The sequence below is a fragment of the Cryptotermes secundus genome, unplaced genomic scaffold, assembly GCF_002891405.2.
Source record: "Cryptotermes secundus unplaced genomic scaffold, Csec_1.0 scaffold593, whole genome shotgun sequence".
Taxonomy (NCBI): domain Eukaryota; kingdom Metazoa; phylum Arthropoda; class Insecta; order Blattodea; family Kalotermitidae; genus Cryptotermes; species Cryptotermes secundus.
Genome location: NW_019739960.1, coordinates 434,189 through 457,799, shown reverse-complemented (window position 1 = coordinate 457,799; position 23,611 = coordinate 434,189). Strand labels below are relative to the sequence as shown.

The 23,611-nt window shown below is 41.2% G+C and overlaps 1 protein-coding gene across 3 annotated transcripts in view; it reads left to right on the top strand.

Annotated features, from left to right (window-relative positions):
* The window catches only part of LOC111872182 (inactive pancreatic lipase-related protein 1), a 50,315-nt gene extending 27,478 nt beyond the window's left edge, over positions 1 to 22,837 (top strand). For all 3 annotated transcript variants that reach the window (XM_023865809.2, XM_033754581.1, XM_033754582.1), the window contains exons 3-8: positions 887 to 1,013; positions 4,825 to 4,973; positions 14,413 to 14,667; positions 15,092 to 15,283; positions 16,946 to 17,114; positions 20,539 to 22,837. In XM_023865809.2, coding sequence (XP_023721577.1) covers positions 887 to 1,013; positions 4,825 to 4,973; positions 14,413 to 14,667; positions 15,092 to 15,283; positions 16,946 to 17,114; positions 20,539 to 20,644 — 998 coding nt within the window. In that variant the 3' untranslated portion in view covers positions 20,645 to 22,837. The remainder of the gene's footprint in view (positions 1 to 886; positions 1,014 to 4,824; positions 4,974 to 14,412; positions 14,668 to 15,091; positions 15,284 to 16,945; positions 17,115 to 20,538) is intronic.
* The last annotated feature ends 774 nt before the right edge of the window (positions 22,838 to 23,611 follow it).

Below are 23,611 nucleotides of genomic sequence, written 5' to 3'. Positions count from 1 at the left end.
CTATCGTTCAACGTTACGTAGTCTGAGCTAAATATTTAAATAAACCAATGAAGACATAACAAGCAATATGACAGCATCGCTGAAATGAGTTCTAGAAAAGTATTGTGGGTATAGTCCTACCCGAAACATGTGACGCGGCGGGTTTCCGGAAAACGGATCGCAAGCGAAGTTCATAATAATGCAATACGTAGTGGGTTACATTGCTAGTGTTCAAGGTATCGCACCCATTTTATAGTATTTTAAACCGCAGTTCTCCGTAATTCCATTACTTTTCTTATATAATCAATAGAGGAACATTAAATAACACAGTGTTAAATATTTAAATTATGAAGCTATTAAAAATAATGGGGCATACGGTAGCATAGTTGGTTGAGACACTATGCTACAATCCGGAAAATCGTGGGTTTAATTCCTGATTAAATTGACCCAATTCTTCCAACCGCACCATGGCCGTGGGGTCAACTCAGCCTCTTACACAAATGAGTACCAGGAAACTTCCTGGGGGTAAAGGGCTGCCGGCGTGTAAGTCTGACAAACTCACCGCCATCTCTGAGCCGACCGTCTAGAAAATGTGGGAGCCTCGACGTCTCACAACTCTATGGGCCTCCACGGCCTGTTACAGGGATAGTTTTATATTTTTTTATTAATAATGAGTAGTTAATTGATATTTTACTCCCAAAAGTTACGACACCAGAACATTATACACGTATTATAGCGGAAGTCCGAAATACGGGTGGGTGTTGTTGGGTGTTTATTTGATGGGCTCGTAAGTCCGGAAATTCCTAAGTTGGAAAGCCGTAGGTCGACGTATGCCTGCAACGTTTCATGGCATGGTATTGGTCTGAACATGCTATTAATCTGCTGAGTCGTAACGTCTTTCTTGCAGGGGCCGGAGCTCAACAGCGACCGAACGGAAGGCCTAGGACAGTGAATGATCTGGTCAACACGACTTCGTGTATTCAACAGCCTTACACGTGTCCACACCCCCGCATAGAGTTCTATCTATACACACGGTGAGTTGCAAAGTGCGTGAGGCTGCAGATCACTTGATAATTATAAAGATATGAACATTTTATTTATTTATTTGCCGATCACTTAAGGATCCTGTGATAACGCAGAAGATTGTGGTGGGAATGGATTGTGGATTGTAAAGGATGCGGAAGAAAGCCATGTTGGTCTAGGTTCAGGTAGTGTCCCGGCCTGAGGTAGAGTCGGTGCTCCTGCCGACGAGATTCCAGCCGGGTACCTCCGGCTCACAAGCCAGAAGCACTACCACTCGAGGCAACATCCTCGATTTCGAGTGAACCGAAAAGAGAATATCGGCACTTCTAATTATAACGTCTGTCAGAAGATCGCGTACCACAACGGAAGTTCCCCACATTATTACCCACCCCACTATTATTATTATTATTATTATTATTATAAGATAATAAAGGAGGATACACTGAGTGGGAGACACGTAGCATTAAGTTTAGAGATTCGTATAGAATTTCGGTCGAAAATTATTAAGGTAAGAAGGAATCCCTAACATTGCGTTCAACTTTTTGCCGTCCATGTGTAACGTCAGTTAATATTCACTCGTCTTCTCTTCATTGTGTATCACTACGCGTTTAGATCCAACCAGCCGTTCGAGCAGAAACATATAGCGATATACAATAAAGAAAAGACTACGAGTGAATACTAACTGACGTTGCACATGGACGCAAAAAGTGGAATGCAAATTCATATCTACACAGTGCAACAGAATGCTGACATTTAATATTACTGAAATCAATCATAAATAAATAAGGCGAGAGGCTGTGGACTGGGTTAAACTGGAACAGGGTAAGTCCCAGTGGCGGCTTCTTCTGAACTAAGTAATGAATATTCGGGTCACTTAAATGGAGGAGCTTTTCATGAATAGCTCAGCATCTGTCGACTATTCAAACAGGATAGTGTTGCATGGCGTAAGCTCTTCTTTTCTCAGGATTGATGTGAGACTCCATTTCACCTAAGGCCTCAAATAGGCCTACTGTACCAGCCCCTGATGACACATGGGAATGGGAAAACCGCTCCAGTGCCCCTTCGTCCACAAATCCCAGATGGTCTGCATTGGGAATAAACGCCTAACACCGCTGTGAGCAGCAGGTGGCGACAGCCTGACGAATAGCACGGAAATACCAGTAGGACAAGGATGGGATAATTCGCATAGCAGGCTAGGGCCCCTTCCCTCCACATCTTTTCCAGCTCATAATCATTCTGCCATTGTACGTTGGTTTATATGGCTGACGAAAATTAATATATTCAAAAACACTTCGCATTCATTTGATATGCGGTAACTTTCTCTTGTGCCTGTAAAACATATCTATTTGCCTAGGTCTTGGAAACTTAAGGAGGGTCCACAAATTATTAGAATCTTAGCGGCAGTGCATCTGTACTCTAGACCCATAACAGAACAGGAAGACCCACCCAGCACCACGAAATACAGGACCGCGTAGATGGGAGTACATATCAAATATCAGAACCACAGAAACAATAAACACCTGATGATGACTAATGTCGATCGAAATATGTAGTGCAATGTATAGAAACTTTAAATAAGTTTTAGTAGGACCCGTTGCACATAGATGGCGAACCAATGACATTTGCTAAATAATAAATCCACAACACTGTCAATTTGTGATGTAACAAAACAATCTTTAACAACTTTCGCTTAATAAATTTTGGAGTTGTAGTGCCATTACTAAAGAAAGTAGTTATGATCGGATTAGCCTTCCATCTTAGAAACTTTCGCCAAAGCTGAAACATGATCTTATATGAAAATATTATGATAAATATTAAATCAAATCTTCCAAAAAATTGACTAAATCAGGATTATGGATTCCTGTCCATCATACAACAAGTCATGTCACAGTTTACTAATTTTGCACTTCAGAAGAAAAAGGGATCAATAAAACAGAAAATTCCATAAGCTTCCAAACAATTAAGCATGAAAAATTTCCATACAATACGTACATAACCTAAGTAATTCAGCCCCTTCATCGTGCGAATTTGAGAAGAATTCCTTAATCATCACAATAAAAAGCCTTCAGCTTTCGGGACTAGGCTGCGTTGAATGTGAAGGTTTTTGGACGTTTCGACAAAGCTGCAGTTGCTATCTTCAAGGATAAGGAGTCTTGGAGAAGCTGTGGCAGCTCTTGTTTGCTGCCTACTATATGCTACATTCTTACTTGGCTGATTTTTTCCTGAAGATGGAGGCGATATGTTCTTTAGAAACATCGATTGACATTCACTGGCCTATACTGCATTATACTTGGGAAGACAAGACTCTTCATACCCACTGCTGTGAGACCCTCAGACCCAACATCTGCAACTTTCTTATAGAAATATTTATTGGCTTTTTCTATAAATGTAGGAGCCGGGATAGTGCAGTCGGTATAATTACTAGCTATCAGCTGGACGATAGAGGAGCCGGAGTTCGAGTCCCGATAGGGACAAGAATTTTCTCTTCTCCATGTCTTCCAAACCGGCTCTATGGCCCACCCAGCCTCCTATCAAATAGGCACCGGAGAATCTTTCCCCGCAGTTAAAGCGGCCGGGGCGTGAAGCTGACCATTCACCTCCAGCTAATACCGAGGTGAAGAAAATGTTGATCTATCCATTCCCCCGTAGGTTTTCATGGCTTAGTGCTTAATTATCTCAGAGACAACTTTATGTTTTTACCTTAAAAATTGTATGAAATTTGGAAAATGAATTCATTTAATCATATAATTCTCCAACAACCTGTTTACATTTATTTATTTATTTATTTATTTACACACATCTGATGAGTGTCTCCAGACCGAAACATGTAGTGTGATAATTAAAAAGAACTTATTGTTCGAATCGTTTATAAAACTATAATTAACCCAATTATTGCTGTCACGATGGTCCCAGTACTAGCGATTTACTGGCCGTATTTTTGTGCCTGATAATTCTGAAGAAAATGCGGAGTGGTTTAGGTTGAGCGCTCTTACTGAGATAAGGACCACGGCAGATTCACGGGTTATGAACTAGCAACGGCATGTCTCTCTCCCACTTCCAGAAATGCAGCAACAATTACTGCGCAGCAAGTTCATGCCCTATTTGCCCTCAAGGGCCAGAGGTCTGATCTAAAAACACAGTCTGTACTTTTATTTTCTCTTTGCTCAAGACAGCCATTCTTTTGATGTACCTGTGAGGGAGAGTCAGTAAATAGGTCACAAATGGAAGTAGAGCATCTGTAATGAATGTAATAGATTTCCTATGTGTATCACTGGATAGCAGAGCATTCCAGCTTCATGACAGTCTAGGTAGCAGACGCGCATGCTCATGTTCAGAGGCTGGTTTCAGTAGTCAAAATGGCGACCGTGCTTGAGGGATGTACTGTCGAAAAACAACTTTCTTGTGTGCGTTTTTGTAGGCAAAAGGAATCAATGCAAAGGACATTAATAAATATATATTTCCTATTTACGATGGGAAGTGTTTGTCGCGTAAAGCGGTTCACAACTGAGTTCAGAAAGGTGGCAAACGTTTCGCAGATGACGAATGGTCGAAACAGAGGTGCAGAAATTGTTGAGACAACAATAAAGAAAAATATTTCTATGCTGCGAATTTGGACGCACTGGTAAAGCGATGGAGCAGGTGTATCAGTGTTGGTGGAGGATATGTCGAGAAATAAATGTTTTTCTAGGTTCGAATATCCCACGTTTTACGTTTTATATGCATTTGTGACCTATTTACTGACGCTACCTGATATATGTTAATAATTTATAGCGATGGTATGAAGATACCATATGGAATTAAATTTTGTCTTGCTTTTTTCAGGGACACACAGCAGAACCCAGAGCTACTGAACTCGCTCCAGGCCAGTTCCTTGTACAGATCTCGGTTTAATGCAAGCCACCCCACGAAAATTATCATACATGGCTTTGGCGGCGGCCGCCATCTTTCTCCTAGCACAGATCTCAGAGACGGTACGTGGTTGCTACTTAAGTGCACTGTTGTCACGCAGGACTGTCGGAGTACAATCTAAGGCGGTCCATACACGTATGAGTCGGACTAGCGAGCCAGACTCGTATGTGTATGGGCTCCCTAACACCGAAGGTCATTCTCTCTAAACATTACTACAAATNTGTTGGTGGAGGATATGTCGAGAAATAAATGTTTTTCTAGGTTCGAATATCCCACGTTTTACGTTTTATATGCATTTGTGACCTATTTACTGACGCTACCTGATATATGTTAATAATTTATAGCGATGGTATGAAGATACCATATGGAATTAAATTTTGTCTTGCTTTTTTCAGGGACACACAGCAGAACCCAGAGCTACTGAACTCGCTCCAGGCCAGTTCCTTGTACAGATCTCGGTTTAATGCAAGCCACCCCACGAAAATTATCATACATGGCTTTGGCGGCGGCCGCCATCTTTCTCCTAGCACAGATCTCAGAGACGGTACGTGGTTGCTACTTAAGTGCACTGTTGTCACGCAGGACTGTCGGAGTACAATCTAAGGCGGTCCATACACGTATGAGTCGGACTAGCGAGCCAGACTCGTATGTGTATGGGCTCCCTAACACCGAAGGTCATTCTCTCTAAACATGACTACAAATTATTCAACTATTTTGTCTTCACATATATTTAAGTAATATTAAAATGTGATTTAAATGAACAGGAGTGGAATGTATTTCATTGACTCAAGACCAGTGACAGACTCTTCTCAACATAGGAATGAAACTTCAGGATATATAAAAACAGGTGCAAATTTAGACATGGACAATGTGTGACATAGCCTTGGGCCCCGGCGTGGCGGACACGCAGTTTGCTTCTCATCAGAGGGTGGAAGGCCTATAAGGCTTTTAGAAGCAACGAAACAGCGTATTTTCCGTTTCCTGTCTCCATTTGTTCTAATAAATAATAAATAGCGCAAAACATACCCACAACCCTATCACATCTTTCCGTAGCCTGTGGCTCGGAAAACTCTTAAACCGCCTCGACATAAAAGGCGTGGGATTTCGTAAGCAGGTGAAAGGCTTGGTGCCTGAAGAAGGGCTCCGCTCATTGTAGCTAGTTAGTTAGTTGATTAGTTAATTTGATTGTCATAATTATATACTTAACTAGATATTTCTAAGTAACCATAAAATTATTTGACTGAAAAGCTATTTCTGAGTAGCTGATAACATTGAAAGGAAAATTTGCTGAGTTCAATGTATGCGTTCGTGTGTTTATGAAACCCAAGAAACGACATTGCATTAAAGCTTTATCGCATTGAAATGTGAAATTAAACTAAATAACATTTTTGCAAGTTAAGATTTGTACACATGGCATAACAATAATTATAAATATGTCGAAACTAGTAAGACTTGTAGAGAAATTGAAGTGCTCGCAAAATGTAACATTTAGCGACTCGAACTCGAGACACCTGCAAAAGAGCATGCATGTCTTTTAGGGTGTCCGTTATTGCTGGGACCTTGACATGGTTCAGGCTGTTTGTCTCCGGCTCCCCGAAGGGGCGGACTGTATGGGATTTGTGGTACACAAAGTGACACTAGAGCGGATTATCTTCGTGTACTTCCATTTCCCCTGCCAATGCTCACTTCGCAGATTGCTCCTCATTCATTGCTCGTCCTATTAGCCGACGCTTTATAGGCGTGACGCTATCAGCGTCGTTAAATATCCAATTAAAATGTATAACTAAAAGCATCTGTATTGCCCAATTTTAAGCAAAACTGGAATAAGTCGACAAATTTTGGAATAACTCATGTAGGAGTAAACTTACATGACCGTCAGCTCAGCAGGTTTCCATTACACTTGGATTGGGGCCTTCTGCAGCTTTTCGCAGCTAGCGAGTTAACTTTTCCATTCATACCTCCGAGAAAACTCTTTATGTCTCTATTACAACGACCAGGTGATTAATGTTGCTCAGAGAAAGTGCCGATGTTGTGAGAATCATATGAAGCACATAAATGAATCTGCAGAAAAAAAAATGAAGAGGTTCTTATTGTCAAAGCAGGTGGTGCATATAGTTACCATTATGCTTTAAAGCGGTGCTTCTGAAACTTCTTCGGGCTACTGCCCCGTCTTTCCCACAAAACCACCCCCAGTATCCCCTAACCAACCCTATAAAAAGAATCCCTTAGAATAACCCACTGAGGAAGACAATAGCAATACGATAAGACACCGCATTTAGTAACCACTTCTTAATGTGATTGATGGGCTTGATGAAGTGACACCGGTTTCCGATGTCTGGTCTAAAGTCACTTCAATTTGAAATAAGCGAGGAACGCATTCGAGGGGCCCATTTCCAGCGCCCCCTCTGTAATCCAGCGGCCCCCATCTAAGGTGCGTACTGCCCACTTTGGGAATCACTGCTTTAAAGAATTAAACCTTTCTCGATAATTTGTTACCCGAGAGAAAATCTCATCTCACACGCTGCGTTAAGCTAGGTTGCGCTTGCTTCTTGAAACACTCGACTTCATGCAGTGCCAGAGCTTCGAATACATGGAGAATTGATCCCAGCGCCTATCCTGCTGTAGGTGTGTTGCTTACGTATGTTCTCCCTGCTTAAGAATTACGAAAACTATTAATTTATCACGAAGAATAAAGTGTTCTAGTTTGTAACGCCGTGTCTCAGTCCACTGACGTTGAGGAGGAACATAATTCCTCCATCTTTGGAGTCTAAATGTAGGCCAAGCAAGAGACCAATAGTAACCGGAGGCAATTAAAACGCATTTTGCTCCTTGCTTGACCTATTCTTCTACACTGAAGATGGCAGTAATATTCTCCTCCGAAATGTCGGTGGACTTCAAATGAACTAAACAGTGGTGCATCTCAGATAATCGTATTCTTCATAACCATTCCCATGGAAACTTCTAATCTAACTTTATTTGGTTAAGTGCTACATTTCTAGACGCTGTTTTTACGTTGGTGCGATTTGCAAACTGCTGAAAAAGGAGATGAATTATGAAAAGTTTCATCTCGCGACACGTCTCGCAGTGACGTCAGCCTGCAGGACATTCATTCCGGGGTTCTGCACTGGTGATACGTTAAAAGAATTTGGAAATATTGCAGATCTACTTCGTAACGTAGTCTAGAAGTTCTAGCCGGCGTTCTTTGCAGGTTCTTACTTCCGTACGGTTTATGTAGTTTTGATTCTGTATTTCAGCATCCTGTTGCAATTGTTCACGTTAGCGTCCATTTGTCTATAATCAGTCTAAATTGCAACACTTTTTATTTTACACTTCGATACACTCTCTAACACTACATGTTTCGGCCTCAAACGGCCATCTTCAGGTGTTTTTACAGACATTCAATTAAGATTGTGTCGAAATTTTGTCGAAACTGCTACACTGTTTCACTGTTCCAATTCATTTTAAAAAACCACACGTCATTTCCGTAAATTATATTTTACGGAAATGACGACACCCTGAGTGAAGCAAAACAATAAATAACAAATTATAAAAGAATTTTATATGATTTTAATTCAAAAGAAGACTACAGCGTGTGGTTTCTTTAAAATGAAATGGAACAGTGAAACAGTGTAGCAGTTTCAACACAATTTCCACACAATCTTAATTGAATGTCTGTAAAAAAAACACCTGAAGATGGCCGTTTGAGGCCGAAACATGTAGTGTTAGAGAGTGTATCGAAGTGTAAAATAAAAAGTGTTGCAATTTAGACGGATTATAGACAAATGGACGCTAACGTTATGTAGTTTTATTGCTGGTCACAGTGGCCGCGCGGTCTGAAGCATGAATTATCTTCTCTTTCTCGAACGCTGGGATCGTGGGTTCGAATCCCACTCGAGGCATAGGTGTCTGGTTGCCTTTATTCTGTGTTTGTGTTGCGTGTGTAGATAGCGGCCTTGCGATGGACTGATCACTCGTCCAAGGAGTCCTACCACTAAGAGGCCTGGGCCCTGAATGTTCTGGAAGAGCCATTAAAAATATAGTTTTATTAGCGATTATAATGTACACGAAAAGCTAGGCTTTCTTGTTAGTCCCAACTGCCACACATCTTCTAGTGAGAGCTTCGAACACCAAATCGGGAATCTGACCGTCGGTTTAGGCGCCGGAACAATATTACAGACAGACAAACGGGTAAACATGACTTTCGCATGGGACGTCCTCTTCTTATTTCGTAAAGAACGCACAGAAGTATCGCTTCTCTCACATTTTCAACATATTATATAAATCCGGAACTGGTTTTCATAATTTAAATTATTTTGTTAAAATATTCTGGGACGTGACCTGCTTCAATACGCATGTACCCTTGATTGATCCTCTAACCATTAACAAATTGTCATTGGGCTTAATAGGAGCAGGGATAGCTCGGTCGGTATAGTGACTGGCCACCGGCTGGACGGCCGACGAGACGGAGTGCCAGTCCCTGTAGGGGCAATATTTTTCTGTTCTTCGCGTCGTCCAGGCCAGCTCTGGGGACCACCCAATGGGTAGCGGGGACTTTTTCCACTCACGCCCGACTAGTGCCGAAGTCAAGAATACTTAGATCTATGCATCCACTGCTTCATGCCGTAGTGCTTTATTAGTAAAGCACACGGACAACCTTACATTTACCTTACCTTGAGCTTAATTAATTATACTCAAATCCATCAAGGCGTAGCACTGATACCCCCACGCTCTTTCCTCGGCCTCTTTTAATGGGGATGGGTGAATCTCAATGATTTGATTGAATAAAGTATGGTTACTAGAATAATATTAAAAAAGAGACTACATATACTATAAGGAGTCGGGACAGCGTAGTCGGTATAGCGACTGCTTACGGACTGGACGACCGAGGAGTTAGAGTTCGAATCCCGGTAGGCTCAAGAATTTACTCTTCTCCACGTCGTCCAAACCGGCTCTGAGGTTCACCCAGCCTCCTATCCAATGGGTATCGAGGATTCTTTCCAAGGGGGTAAAGCGGCAGGGGCGTGAAGCTGAAAACTCACATCCAACTAGTGCCGAGGTCAAGAAAACGTGGATCTATATATCCAATCCCCCATACGTCTTCATAGTGTAGTGCTTGATTAGGTAAGCACAGGGACAATTTTACCTTAACCGGTTACATATATTATGAAGTGAACTCCTGCACAAAATAAATCACTAAATGGTCTTAAACTTTAAGTATGTTATCAGTACCAAACAACTAAGTTCAAGGTCTATAAGAATGAAAAGTACAAACACATATTCCTAAAGGTTTTCAAAAGGTACCACCCCTAAAAATCGACCTAATGGGAAATCTGAACTACACAAAGCGCCGTTAGAGCTCAGACTGTACGTATTTTTGTATTGCTAGTGGGGTGGGACTAAGTCCCTTGTACTGCGGCCACTTCTGGCCTATTGTACCAGTCCCAGATGATAGGTGATGGTGATTGTGGAGCAATTGGTGGAATGAAGATTGGCAGGGGAAACCGAAGTACTCGGAGAAAAACTTGCCCCAGAACCACTTTGTCCACCATAAATCCCACTTGACCAGACTCGGGATCGAACCTGGGCCACCGCGGTGGGAAGCCAGTGATCAACCGCTTGAGCTATGGCGCGGCCTAACAGACTGCACGTAACTCACACGTTCTGTAGCTTACGGCTGAAGAACAAAGGAATCAGCACGACTCAAATCGACCTACAGAAAGGTAAACTTCAGTGTGTCCAAGGAGAGCCTAAGGTAGGCCGCACACCGGCATTCGTCAAGACATGTAACAGTCAAGACACAATGTCTGCGACATGACGCAAAGAAAGGAGCCCAGTTGAAACGAATGAGATTATGCAAACCGCCGCACACCGGTCTGAGTCATGATGCTGACGTCAGCTCATGCTAACGAATCACGAATGAAGCAAGACGGCGTGTTTTGTCTCATGTCTTGATGCTTGCCTTGACGCAGTTGGTGTGCGGCCGCCCTAACACCACATCGTGAAGAGGCATGGGGGGAGTGGTGTTCTAGTTGTCCTCGACACTAGGTGGCAGTGTTTGGTCAGCTTCACGTCCCTGTCTCTTTACCTCTGGAAAAAGAGCCACTCTTTCCATCGGATAGGAGGCTGGATTGACCCCAGAGTCACTCTGGAAACTGTGAACATCTTCTGCCACTCTCTAGAATTGAACCTCAGTTCCTTGGCCGTCCTATCAGTAGCCCGTCGCTCGAACTGAGCTATCCCGGCTCTACGCACCAAATACTATGACGATAATGTAAATGGAGACAGAATATGGCAACTGAAAATGCGTTCGTTTGTGTTCGTAGATCTGGTCGTGTTCCACAGTATGCGCAGTGGGTTTGCTCGAACCCATTAACTGAGATAAGTACTGTGGGGGGGAGGGGGGGTAGTTTATATAACAGGGCCTTGGTTGCATTGTGACAACCTACTTTCCTCCCTCACAGAGTGCAATTGCAACCACTGCTCCAATACATCTATTTACTTCTCCCGATATGTGAACCAGAAGCCAGGTATAAAAAAAAAAGTGGATGCTAAATAAAGATCATTGAAGTAAAAGATTTCGAGCATTTTCACAGGGATGTCCTATCCAAATTGAAATGTGTGAGGATTTATATTGAATAACATGAAGAATATATATATTTTAATTATACCGGTAACTGTACTGATGCAGCAGAATTGAATGTTGATGCCAGTGAGATATATAAACTCGCAAACAAAGCATTTATACTGTTCTTTATGTATGATTTAACGCTAGTTCGGCTGTCAGCCATAACCACAGAAATTGTGTGTTGCAATCGTAATACTCTATAATTACGCATATGAAAGTGAAACTTACTGTTATATTACGCGTATAATCTTGTAACAAAATTATCGAGAACAATGCGGTGGGGCGTGCTGATTTTCACTGAAATTACTATCATTTTAACAGGCATAAAATTCGTTGAAATTTCAACAGTAAACTGCAGCGGTTATCTATGTCATGAGCGGTCATACTGCATTAATGTCACACAGACCTTCAATAATATTTAAAAATCACTATTGTATTGAATGTGTACGCTATGAAATGGAAGTGTTTTGGATAGACAGATACTTTTACCGTAAGACACTAACCTTGATAGCACAAAACGCTGTTGCTATAGAGAATCCAATTTAACTTTAGGCTAGCCGGTTAGAAGTTTGTTGGCATACGAGTGTCCGCTGCTGGCTGCCGAAACATCCTTTCGTCATTCAATCGTTGGTGAATTTCATCGACAAAGCCACTTCTTTATCACGGCCATCTGTCTTTGGGATATGCTCAAATGCTGCCCTAAATATTGTGAAACTTAGTCGAAAATTAAATGCAGCATTGAACATATGCATGCACATCTGCTACCTAGACTGTCATGAAGTTTGACTGTGCTGCTACCTAGCGATACTCGTATAAAACCTATTACGTCCACGGCAGTTGTTTTACATCCATATGTGACCTATATACTGCATCTCCCTCCTATTTTGACAATCCATTCCCTTCTTGCATTTTATGATTGTGCTCCTGACATCTAAGGCTGAAACACGGAACTATTTAGTAGTCCGTGTGCTAATGACATGTGGCACAGTTGCTGGAAATGTAATTATAATAAAGCTAAGAATTTCGCCAATATATATATTTAGATAATGCGTTAGAAGAGTTAGGCAGATGGTACTGATGGTCGAGTGGCAGGGATTCTGGGCAGCTGCCTACTTTGTCAATTGGATAATCCTGATTTTGGTCAGAAATTTGTTTGGCGAGTTATAAGCGATTGTGCGTGACCAGTTCATCCTCCTATATTCTTTTTCGAATTCTGATAGCTAATCACTCAGCTAGTCAAGAAATTTCCAAGATTTTAAGTGACCCGATGATTTATTAATATGCTTTGAACCCCGCCTTTGGCTCTATTCTGAAATTCACTAATCGAGCCCAAAACTCCTTTCCTTAATATGCGTTTCAACGTTTATGTGTCCCAAGTTGTCTTTTGTTTTAGTTTCCCAAATTAAATTGTGAACGTATTTCTCATGTCCCTAACGCGTTCTACATGCCCCTTCAACCCCAGTCTCCGTCGTTTCGTCGCCCTAGTACAATTCGGAGAATGAAACAGATTATGAAGTTCCCCATTATTTAATCTGCCCAGCCTCTCTCTCGCTCATCCACAGGCACTCCCAGTCTTCGTTCTTCTAAGATTATAAGAGGCCAAGTTGCATAGGCATAAAGGCAATAATCTGGAGAAAATTAGGCGTCAATAAAAAGTCAAACGGGTGAGGAGCCATGTCCTGCATTTGTTCTTATGCACTCTGCCTGCCTCATCACAATTCCTTCCTCGACAACGACGGCGCCTCTGCACACTAGGTTGCTGTATATTAATCTGCTGGAAGAGACAGCCCAGAAGTGCAGTGAAAGTGAAAACGATTTTCATACAGTTACACAGATAGCGCGTTACATTTTAAGAACGTAATTTCAATAACACTTGTGAAAGTGCTGTTTCTCAACACCCTCCTTTAATTCTTTCTACTCAACAAGCAGAAGTGCCCTTTCTTCCCTCGGGATGCGGCAGTTCTCCTTGTCAATATCACACAACACAACATCTAGAGCTTTACACGAGCAATAACACTGGTGTTTAGGATTAAATTTCACTCGTGCAAATTAAAAAGTTATGGAATTAGAATTCGAATTGCACCCAAAAACTCTACCGCAATAATTGCACACTTGGCCACATAATGACAAGCGTACCAAGAAGGCCATACCTTTGTGTGCTACGCAAGAGGAGAGTGAATAAATGGAATCGTTTCGGTTCTTAATTTAGCTCAGAATGCACCGTACTGTCGCCATGGACAGAATCCCCTGGAAAGCTTCCCAGTCTAGTTGTCTACGGCCTATGTAAACCAGCTGTAAGAGCTTATCAGCCGCCTGTCACTACTGGCACTCCTGAATGTCTAGAGGACTGAAATATGAATCACAGGGGAAGATGCAAAACAGATCTCCCAGTCGATCAGCAGGGCCTCTTTCCGCGGCCTCAGCATAACCGTGTAATAACTGAACTGGCCACTGGCTGGTTATGGGCAGGCTCAATGCAAATAATTTGTTTCCTTAAAAATTATATTAATATATCCCTGCCGTGCCAGGTCAGGTTTCTCACTGCGAAGGTCCGGGTTCACGCCAGGGATAGTCATGCAGATTTTGAGCTGAAGAAAATGATACTGGGACAGATTTCTCTCCGAGGATTCCCCTGTCATTCATCATTCCACAATGCTCCGTACTAATGCATCAGCTCGGGCAGGTGAGATAGGTCAATTTGAGGCAGTGTCACCAAACTCATAAAACTAATTAACTGATTTTCAGTATCTGTCTTTGTTTTTTGCTTCTTTCTGTCAGCGAATTTATCCATTAAAATTATATAAGCATATCTTGCTTTCACTTGTGAGCTACATGCACAGTCAACTGTTTCAACTGTAAATATATTGTATTTTCAGCCTACTTCACACGTGGTGAATACAATATCATTATCGTGGACTACTCGACGCTAGTCAAGGAACCATGCCTAAGCCAGATCAACTGGGCGCCTCGTTTCGGGGCCAAGTGCATCGCGCAGCTGGTGGATTATTTGTCCAATCATCCCCGTGGTGTGCCCCCCGACGTCCTGCATCTCATTGGCTACAGTGTCGGCGCCCATATCGCGGGGCTAGTTGCCAACTATATCAACAAGGGGAAACTGGGGAGGATCACGGGTGAGAAAGCACGTCATGTTATCGTTAGTGCATTTAGCAGTGTCATCAAGTACGTAGGCTTATAGAAGAAAGGTGCCAATGTGGCGTACTGTGTTAAACATTATACGTGAACTACACCATTCAACAATTCTCCCCAAAGAAATTGAAAGTTTTCAAGAAATAGGTGTCTTCCTTCCTCAATTGAAGACGGAAACAGACCCAGTTTCCGAAAAGTCGTGTTTTCTATTTCCTAGAATTCCGGACAATGGAAAGGGCCCAAAAATGCAGTAATTCTGAGCACATGAGTTGTTTATAGGTTTAAGAATATAATCTGGCATCAGGTGATAGGTTGAATAATGCCAGAAACCTGCAGTCCTAGGTGATGTGTTTACAGGTTTACGAAGAGAATGTGGAATCGTGTGACAGAGTTAGCATGTGTTGGCAGGTCTGGACCCCACCATCCTGTTCTTCATGGGGAACAACAGATCTCATGACCTTGACCCGACGGATGCTCACTTCATAGATGTGATCCACACAGGCGCAGGCATACTGGGCCAGTGGGGGCCCAACGGACACGCAGATTTCTACGTGAATGGGGGAACGAGCCAGCCCGGGTGTGCTCAGAATTCCATCCTCAGTAAGGATCATTGCTAAAGCAGTTGTTAACTTTCGGTACAACTTTCCGACGATAACATATTGTCACGAATTTACTGCCGTTACCACTTTCTGACTCCAGTTTTCACGTGTCCTGGTAACGTGACAAGTAATTAATGGGTTCCGGATTAGATGAATCGGTTTATTGGATATTCACGAGGCGGAACTACAGTTAGTTGTAACGCAATCTTACTGTATTTACACCACATCAAATAAAGACTTCACTTCTGACTTCTTCTAACTTCTGTTTGTCAGTTCTCTCCCTGAGGTAGGTTCTGGTCGAACCGTATGGAGATCACCTCCTTCAACAGTCGAGTTATCGCGTTCCTAGCCGTTGCTGTGATTTGACCGGTTCGTTGCAATATATATCGGCTATTAATCAGTTAAAGTTACACTGCGCGTATCAAAACCCTAGTAGCTGAAGTTCTATAGTTGACTGTGTTACCTAGGAAATGTGTTTACCAAGCCGTTGCCTAGTTATAAATGTTACGATATGTTAATGTTGGCGACTTCAAACTCATAAAAGCGACGCCGTTAAAAGAAGCATTTCTGTGGCACATGCGGTCCTAGCAGCCCAGCAAAATTTCATAATTAATGGGAAAAAGCCCTAGCTATCCGTTACCTAGCAAAGGAACTAAGAGTTCGGAACATTCTAGAAGAGTGTTTCTCAACCGCCGAGTCGCGGCCAGGTACCGGACTGCGGTTTGACAAAGTTTGAGAATCACTGTTCTAGAAGAATCTAATTTGGTCTCGCCAGTGTTTGACCATCCTGGGTACCAGCATCTAGCACCGTCCGCCTTGAAGCAGTCACGTGGTGGCTGGAAGCGTTGCCAGTTGTATAGACGTTTTATTTGCTAGTTCTGTTCACCGTCCCAGTGTTCCTAGCTGTACTCTGGAGGTACTTTCATCTTGATTCTGAAACAGCACGTAACGAGATGGATTGCATTAACTGTTTATTATTAATAAAAGAAACGGACCACTTAACGTTAATTTCTAACTTAATATTAACATATTTTTATAAATTATTATTTTTCTATTTATACTTGAAGATTCGACACCAGCGCTACAGTCTTCAGTCCGAACCGAGGCCTCACGAAAGAGGCAAGACCTGGGAACATTAAAACCCTTCGGACTGTAGTTTGTATTACCTGAGAGTATAAGATCGAAAACCACAGAACATTCAAATAAAAACCATTAATTTCCGGGGAATTAAATATTAAACTTCTCTGCTTATAACCAGTGTTGATACTGTTGGTATCTGTTCAAGTTTACAGCAAGCGAAGTGGGAGCTCCGAATGATTCCACAATATTATTATGCATAATTAATACTATCACGTGGACGTCGGTTCGAATCCCACTTATGACACCAAAAATGTCAAGTGTTCATGGCTCCGTGACTAACAACGTCTCGGTTGACATTCAGCAGACCACACGGTGTTATATCCGATGACAGAACTTTTCATAACCACCGCTGCGACGTCCTTAAATCCCACACATTTTTAAATTAGTCATTTCCCATTTGGAGAGTATATCCCTAATAGCAGGTAACAGTTCCTTGATTTTTCCATCGATTCTTGAAACACCTCAGTAGAAAATAAAATATTGTTTTCTTTACTAATGCGAATTTTCTTCATCGATATTCCAGGAACTCTGTCCTGTGACCACACCAAGGTCACGCCGTACTTTATCGAGTCGATCAACAGCAGAGCTGGCTTCTGGGCTGTGCCCTGCCCCAGTCAGTTCCTGTATTATCTGGGTTTCTGCAACCCGCCCGAAGACCAGTACGTACTCATGGGAGAACACGTGTCCCGGAAGTAAGTGCTATATACACGTGTCCCGGAAGTAAGACTTGTGTGGCACAATATATATCTGAAACAAATTACAGACACGCGTCTCAGAAGAAAATCTACTTTACATGGGTGTCCCAGAAGTGTGTCCTCCATCTTCAGAAAATTTCTGTAGCCTGAAAATTAAGAAAGTGTTCCTCCAAAATATCTTAACTACGGAGTAACATGGCTTCCAATCCCAGAAAGTTCAACGTTCACTAACTATGCATATCGCCAACAAAATCATATATTTATTCTCATTGGTCTGAATAGCAGAACACACACCAATTATTTTATTAAGCGTTATCAACAGATTGATCTTACTAGTACAGAGACAATTTCATTTTGATGGGGCTCCTAAACGTAAATGTGGCCCCGTTACGTATTAGCTGAAGTTTGTGCGATGTTCTTAGTCACACTAGGTACATACCCAGATAGTAAGTTAGAATTAAGTAGAACATGGCCGTCTCCTTTCAAATACATTCCAATTCAGAATTCACAATTCTTCACTTTGAACCGGTATAATACTCAGTACACGAAATAGACGGAGTATCGTTGAAGTAAAGCAGAAAATGTGCAAGTTGTCCTATAAATTGTTAACATGGGAAGTCAAGTGTACATTCTGCGCGGCTCAGCATCTGGGCTTAAATGCGCTGAAGCCACAAAATTAAAAACAAAAAAATATTGCGTGTGGTGACAAAATCTGGCACAGTAGCCACACACATTGAGCTAATAGGTTCTAAACAACCTTTGGTCCAGTGGTCCACAGGTTCGATGATTCCGTCGGAAGAAAACTAACGTTATTCTTTTATCAATTTTGATTGTTAGTTACCACAGATACGCTGATCGAACTTCTCATTAGCCTCAACAGACGTTTCAGTCATTACCGCATAAAAGGCGTGTCATAAGCGTCACTTGTCCTTCATCTGTTGATCTTCCCGCTCAGCTTCCTCCCTCTGGCGCCAGCCAAGTCACAGACGAAGCCGCCCCACACTTAAAAGAACGAGATTATGAAGATGAGTTGACTGGTCACGACCATCGCTGACCTCAAAGGGAGGTGACAACTGAGTATGAAACAACTATGGAATCGTGATTAGCAGGGGAATACCGAAGAAATTCGTAGAAAGACTAATTCAATCCCATCTCTTCCGCCATGGGTTAAACCCGAGATTCCACATTGAGATATATAAGCTTGCTAGGCCTACTGTGTGTAATAATATTAATACTAAGTTCACAAACTCAGCCGTCAACGCAACAACTGTTCATTAATTTAAACCATACTATATGTTTCGACATTTAAAGGGTCATCTTCGGGTGTTTCTAGTTAGACAATTAATTATTGAATTGCAATGTGTAATATTATTTGAATTTCTTACCATTATATTAGTGTTGATCGCAATATTCCTAACTTTTTTTTAATTGCTAGTGGGGTGGTACTAAGTCCCTCATACTGCGGCCACTTCTGCCCTATTGTACGAGCCCCATATGACAGGTGAGGGTGATTGTGGAGCAGTTGGTGGAATGAAGATTGGCAGGGGAAACCGAAGTACTCGGAGAAAACTTGCCCCAGCGCCACTTTTTCCATCACAAATCCCACTTGACCAGACCCGTGATCGAACCCGGGCCGCCGCGGTGGGAAGCCAGCGACTAACCGCTTGAGCTATGGCACGGCCCTTATTCATAGTTTACATATATAAGCCGTGAAGTGGATATATTCTATGTATACTTCATATGCTACTTATTGGATAGTGTTGCGTTGATGGTTGGATTTGTAAAATTAATATTATTAGTTGCATTCACGCAACAGGATGCAAACAGTAAAAATACTAGTATTTCTGTGCGTAGTTACGTTCTTACTTCATCTTTCGCAAAGATGACTGTACCAAATCAAGTATATTGGATATCTNGATTTGTAAAATTAATATTATTAGTTGCATTCACGCAACAGGATGCGTACTAGTATTACTGTGCGTGGTTACGTTCTTACTTCATGTTCCGCAAACCTGACTGTATCAAACCAAGTAGATTGGATATCCTTTTCCTGTATATCACTACAGAACACACAATTCAAGGCCTCACTTCTTCCGGGTACAGGAATCTTATTTATAGACATTTGGCGGGAATTGGATTGACTCGTCGAAAGGCCTCTAAGACAACAAATATGCAGAAGAAAAGCAAGCATACATATATGCCTCGAGTGGGATTCGAAGCGTGATCACGCTGTTAAAGTGGAAGAAGACATTACAAGTCTCAGACACCGCGATCCTCCTCTTCTTCTTCGCGTCTAGGTTCACGACCCTTCAGTTTAGCCTTGGCATCCCTCAGAATGACCGTCCATTAGTTCCTGTCTCAAGCTTTTAGTCTCTCTATTTTTAAATTTGGAGTTTCTATGTCAGTATTTATGTCACCTATCCACCTGAACTTTGGTCTTCCAACCCCATGTCCGCCTTCTGGTTTGCCGTTGAATATCATTTCTGGAGTTCGGGTGTCATCCTTTCTGATGAGGGGCCTAAGTCATTCTATTCCAGTCTTCTGATTCTGATTTCTGCCACAATATCTAGTGACTTATATACAGTTTGTAGTTCTGGTAATTCGAGATCGCTGTTACGAATATTAAGTTTCAGGGCGGGTATCAATTTAATCAAGATCCTGGCCAATTTCGTTCTCCCTTCGAAGTACCAGTGAAGTTTATTTGAAGGAAATAGGAGGACAAATGAATAGGGAATAACCATTTGTCCTGTTAAGTAGATTTTAAAACCCATTCATATGAGCTTCTCTAGCAAGAATTATAGTTAAACTTGACTTTAATCGTATCCATCAAGATTTATTGCCTGCTGTAGCATCGACAGACAGAGAGGACAAATATACCAAACTAAAAATATAAGCTTTGACGTCAGAAACATAATCCTCGAGCACAAGTTTTACCAGTGTTGTGAGTTATGAACATGGTGGCACAGAACAATAAACGGCAGTTAAGCTATTAAGCATTATTTTCCTCAAACACAAGTTGTTACATGACATGCGATTTACTTATGGATCATACAGATGCACAAGTGTCACCAAACTGCGCGTATTTACTTTTGAAGCCTGAAGTTAAAGCAAATCGTGTATACAGATTCAGCTAATACCTTTCCATTGTAGAGATCAGTCAATTAATGCTGTTTAGGCAAATAATCTATGCTGAGGATATTAAGAAACAAATGAATATGCTGTGGAAAAAATCAGAGTGTATTAATATTACAACAGTAGTACATATGGTTACGAGTATAACTGTGATTTACATGGCAAAATGAGGAGTTGCAATACTTTGGAACAAAGCAACATAGTGGACTTACAACGATATCTAATTAAATCAGCCTTTCTCATATTCCTTGTTACAGAAATACTATTCATTAGAAAATGTCTTTTGCAGAGCGCGTGGAGTGTACTACCTCAGCACTAATGCAAAGAAACCATACGCCAAAGGATTCCCAGGGGGCAGACGCCTTGCTCTCAGGGATGCAAATACAAGAAGCTGACAATACTCAGAAAATTCAACTCTCCAAAAGAGTATGTAAAAGAATGATCAGGGAAAAAGTACTGAAGGGCATTGGTTAGTGTCACTGATACACCAAATAGTGTCCTTCTCTTATGTCTGTAGGTCTACATGATGTATGTTATCTCCAGCACACAGAAACCTTGATAGTTGCTAATATCTTGCCTTGTATTATTAATATTTTTTTACTTCTCAGTATGACAGATGTAAAACAGTGTCCAAAATATCCCTGTACATTTGTTTTGTGATCTAGACGTGATCTTAAACGTTGCTCCAACAGAAGCCGGAGCATTATCACTTCTGCATGTCTTACATGCACACATTGTACTGCTGTATACTTGTACTGGTCTCTGTAAGTGATCTGCAGTGTTATACTGATATACATCTGTGAATTAGCACTCCTCTGTAACTTATGTGCAGGAGATTATATTACCATATAAATGTACACACTTGTATTTTGTTTTGTAAGTGATGTCTAATGTTACGTTAATATAAATTTGCGAATATTCACTTCTCAGCACTAATGACATTTACTAGCATACACCCGTATATGTGCCTATTTGATTGTGTTCTAGAAGTGATCTCTACTGTAAAGTGATATAAATCTGTGATACTGAGAAGTGGCAATGCAGTTTATATTAGTATAGTGCACTACAATATGCTACGTGTCTGTGTTCACATGTACCAAAGTGAGCACTTATGGAGCGCTGCGTTAAGTGCGTACAGTTTCTGTACAGATAAGCAGCATGGCAATAAGTGCTCCTCCATTGTGACAGATGAACTCGACTCGCGCAGTCGTGGCACTGTCGTCATAAACTCTTTCATTTAAGTGTTTCACATTTGTGAAGTAGTTATGTTAATCTACTGATATGCGCTCAAAATATTCTTTACTTCTATGTTTACAGAAGAGTTCTTCGCTCCGAACCGAAACTGAATTTAATGTTTACTGGAATTTTCGCAATTAATATGTTCACTTTGCTGTAGCAATAAATGTACCATAAAATTACGTATGTATTTACATATCTGTACATATGCATTATTAAGATTAGCATAAATGTTGTTGAATGTACAACAAAAATATATTAAAACACATTCCTTTAAAAACATCTGATCTAAATAGCCTGAAAAGTTTAAGAATGTTAGCTTCATATATACCAAGATACAAAACAACTGAATAACAATATTAATTATGCTGTGCTGATACTTAAGGAAAATATTTCCAACAAGGACAACATAAAAACAAACTTCTTCAAAAACGTCTAACCCCACTATTTCATAACAGCCATAGAGCATTATAAAGATGGACGCTGCCATAGCTCAGGCAGTTAGCTGTTGGATTCCCATGGTAATGAACCAGGATCTATCCCAGGTCCGATCTTGTAGGATTTGTGGTGGACGAAGTGGCATTCTGGCATGTTTCCTCCGAATACTTCAGTTTCCCCTGCCAATTATTGTTCCATCAATTCATTAATCATCCTATTATCGATGCTGTACATTCTCGTTGTTTACAGCTTCGTTAAAGAACAAATCAAACCAATCTAAATAACAAAAATATAATACATTTCTTTCAAACAGTACATACCAGCTATAACATTTGCTTGTTGAATGATTTGGTCTTTTCATACAGAATGAACAGCCACAAAATTTATCAGTTTTGCTAATAGCTACTACTTCAACATTAACGTTCTATATTCCATTTTCATTCCAAGTAGAGTTTCAATGTTCCACTACATTCATGCGCGGCACACCACATTTTAAGTGACCTAAAGTGCAAACATAAGCAGAACCCTTGAACAGGCAGTTCCTATATTTGAGTACAGTTTATATAAATAACTAATTGAAACATACTTATTTATTATGTCACAGTTTCCCAGAATATGCACGCAGATAACAATGCAAATTTCTTGTGACGGAAGTCGACGCTGTCGACTGAAGCGTAGGTACAGCTCTCACTGCCGCCTCGTGGTCCATCCCCTGACTACTACTATCAACTGCTACATACATGTTGAGGACAGAATTAGGATAACTGAGCAACTCCTCCTCCTCCTCCTTCTTCTATTGCCGTTGCTCCCACTTGGAGCATAGAGTATCTGTGAAATGCTTTCATTTCACTTTAGTTTCTTCATCTAAGACAGTCGGTAGAGCTCCTTGGACAGAGGATCAGCCCATCACAAGGCCACTACCTATCTTAAACACAGAAAAAACACAAACAGACATCCATGCCTTGAGTGGGATTTGAACCCATGACCCCAATGTTCGAGCAGGCGAAGACATTTCATGCCTTAGACCGTGTGGCAACTGTGATCGGCATAACTCAGCAAGCCATGGGCTTTCATGCAGAGAGACTGGAGTTATTTGATTAACAAGTAAGGATTAATTTGTAACAACTGGAAAGGCAGTGGGACAGACTTTTACAGATTTATCTAATTTGAAATGCCTAAAGGCAGCAGGAAATTCAGACATTCTTCCTCAGTCAGAGTTATAAAAATAAAATATTTACCGTCTTGTCTAAGAAGGTATCTAACATTTTGATGCACCGAGCACGAACATGTAATGAATCTTCTTCACAGAGTGCCTTCATGTGTTTACAAGTCTCAAAAAAGATGACTGTTTTGCTATTCAGAATTGGTCTTTTGAATGGAAAAGTAATGTGTTTTGGTGAGATAAGAAATTAATATTTAAATGTTGTGTCTAAATAGCATGTTATAGGAATGTCTTGCTTCAGAATATTAAATGCCTTGAACCATTCTTACAAATGCAAAATAATTTTGTTTCAACAACAGGCAAAACAGAGACCAGTTCTCTTTGTATGGACAGACCTTCAATACACTCTTATGAATATGTTCATAATGTTCAAAAGCAATAAGATCCTCTGTTGCCAGATGTTTCTCCTAGAGATGCTACCGACATTTTAAATGTACCTGTACATGCACCTGCCGGAAAAAAATAC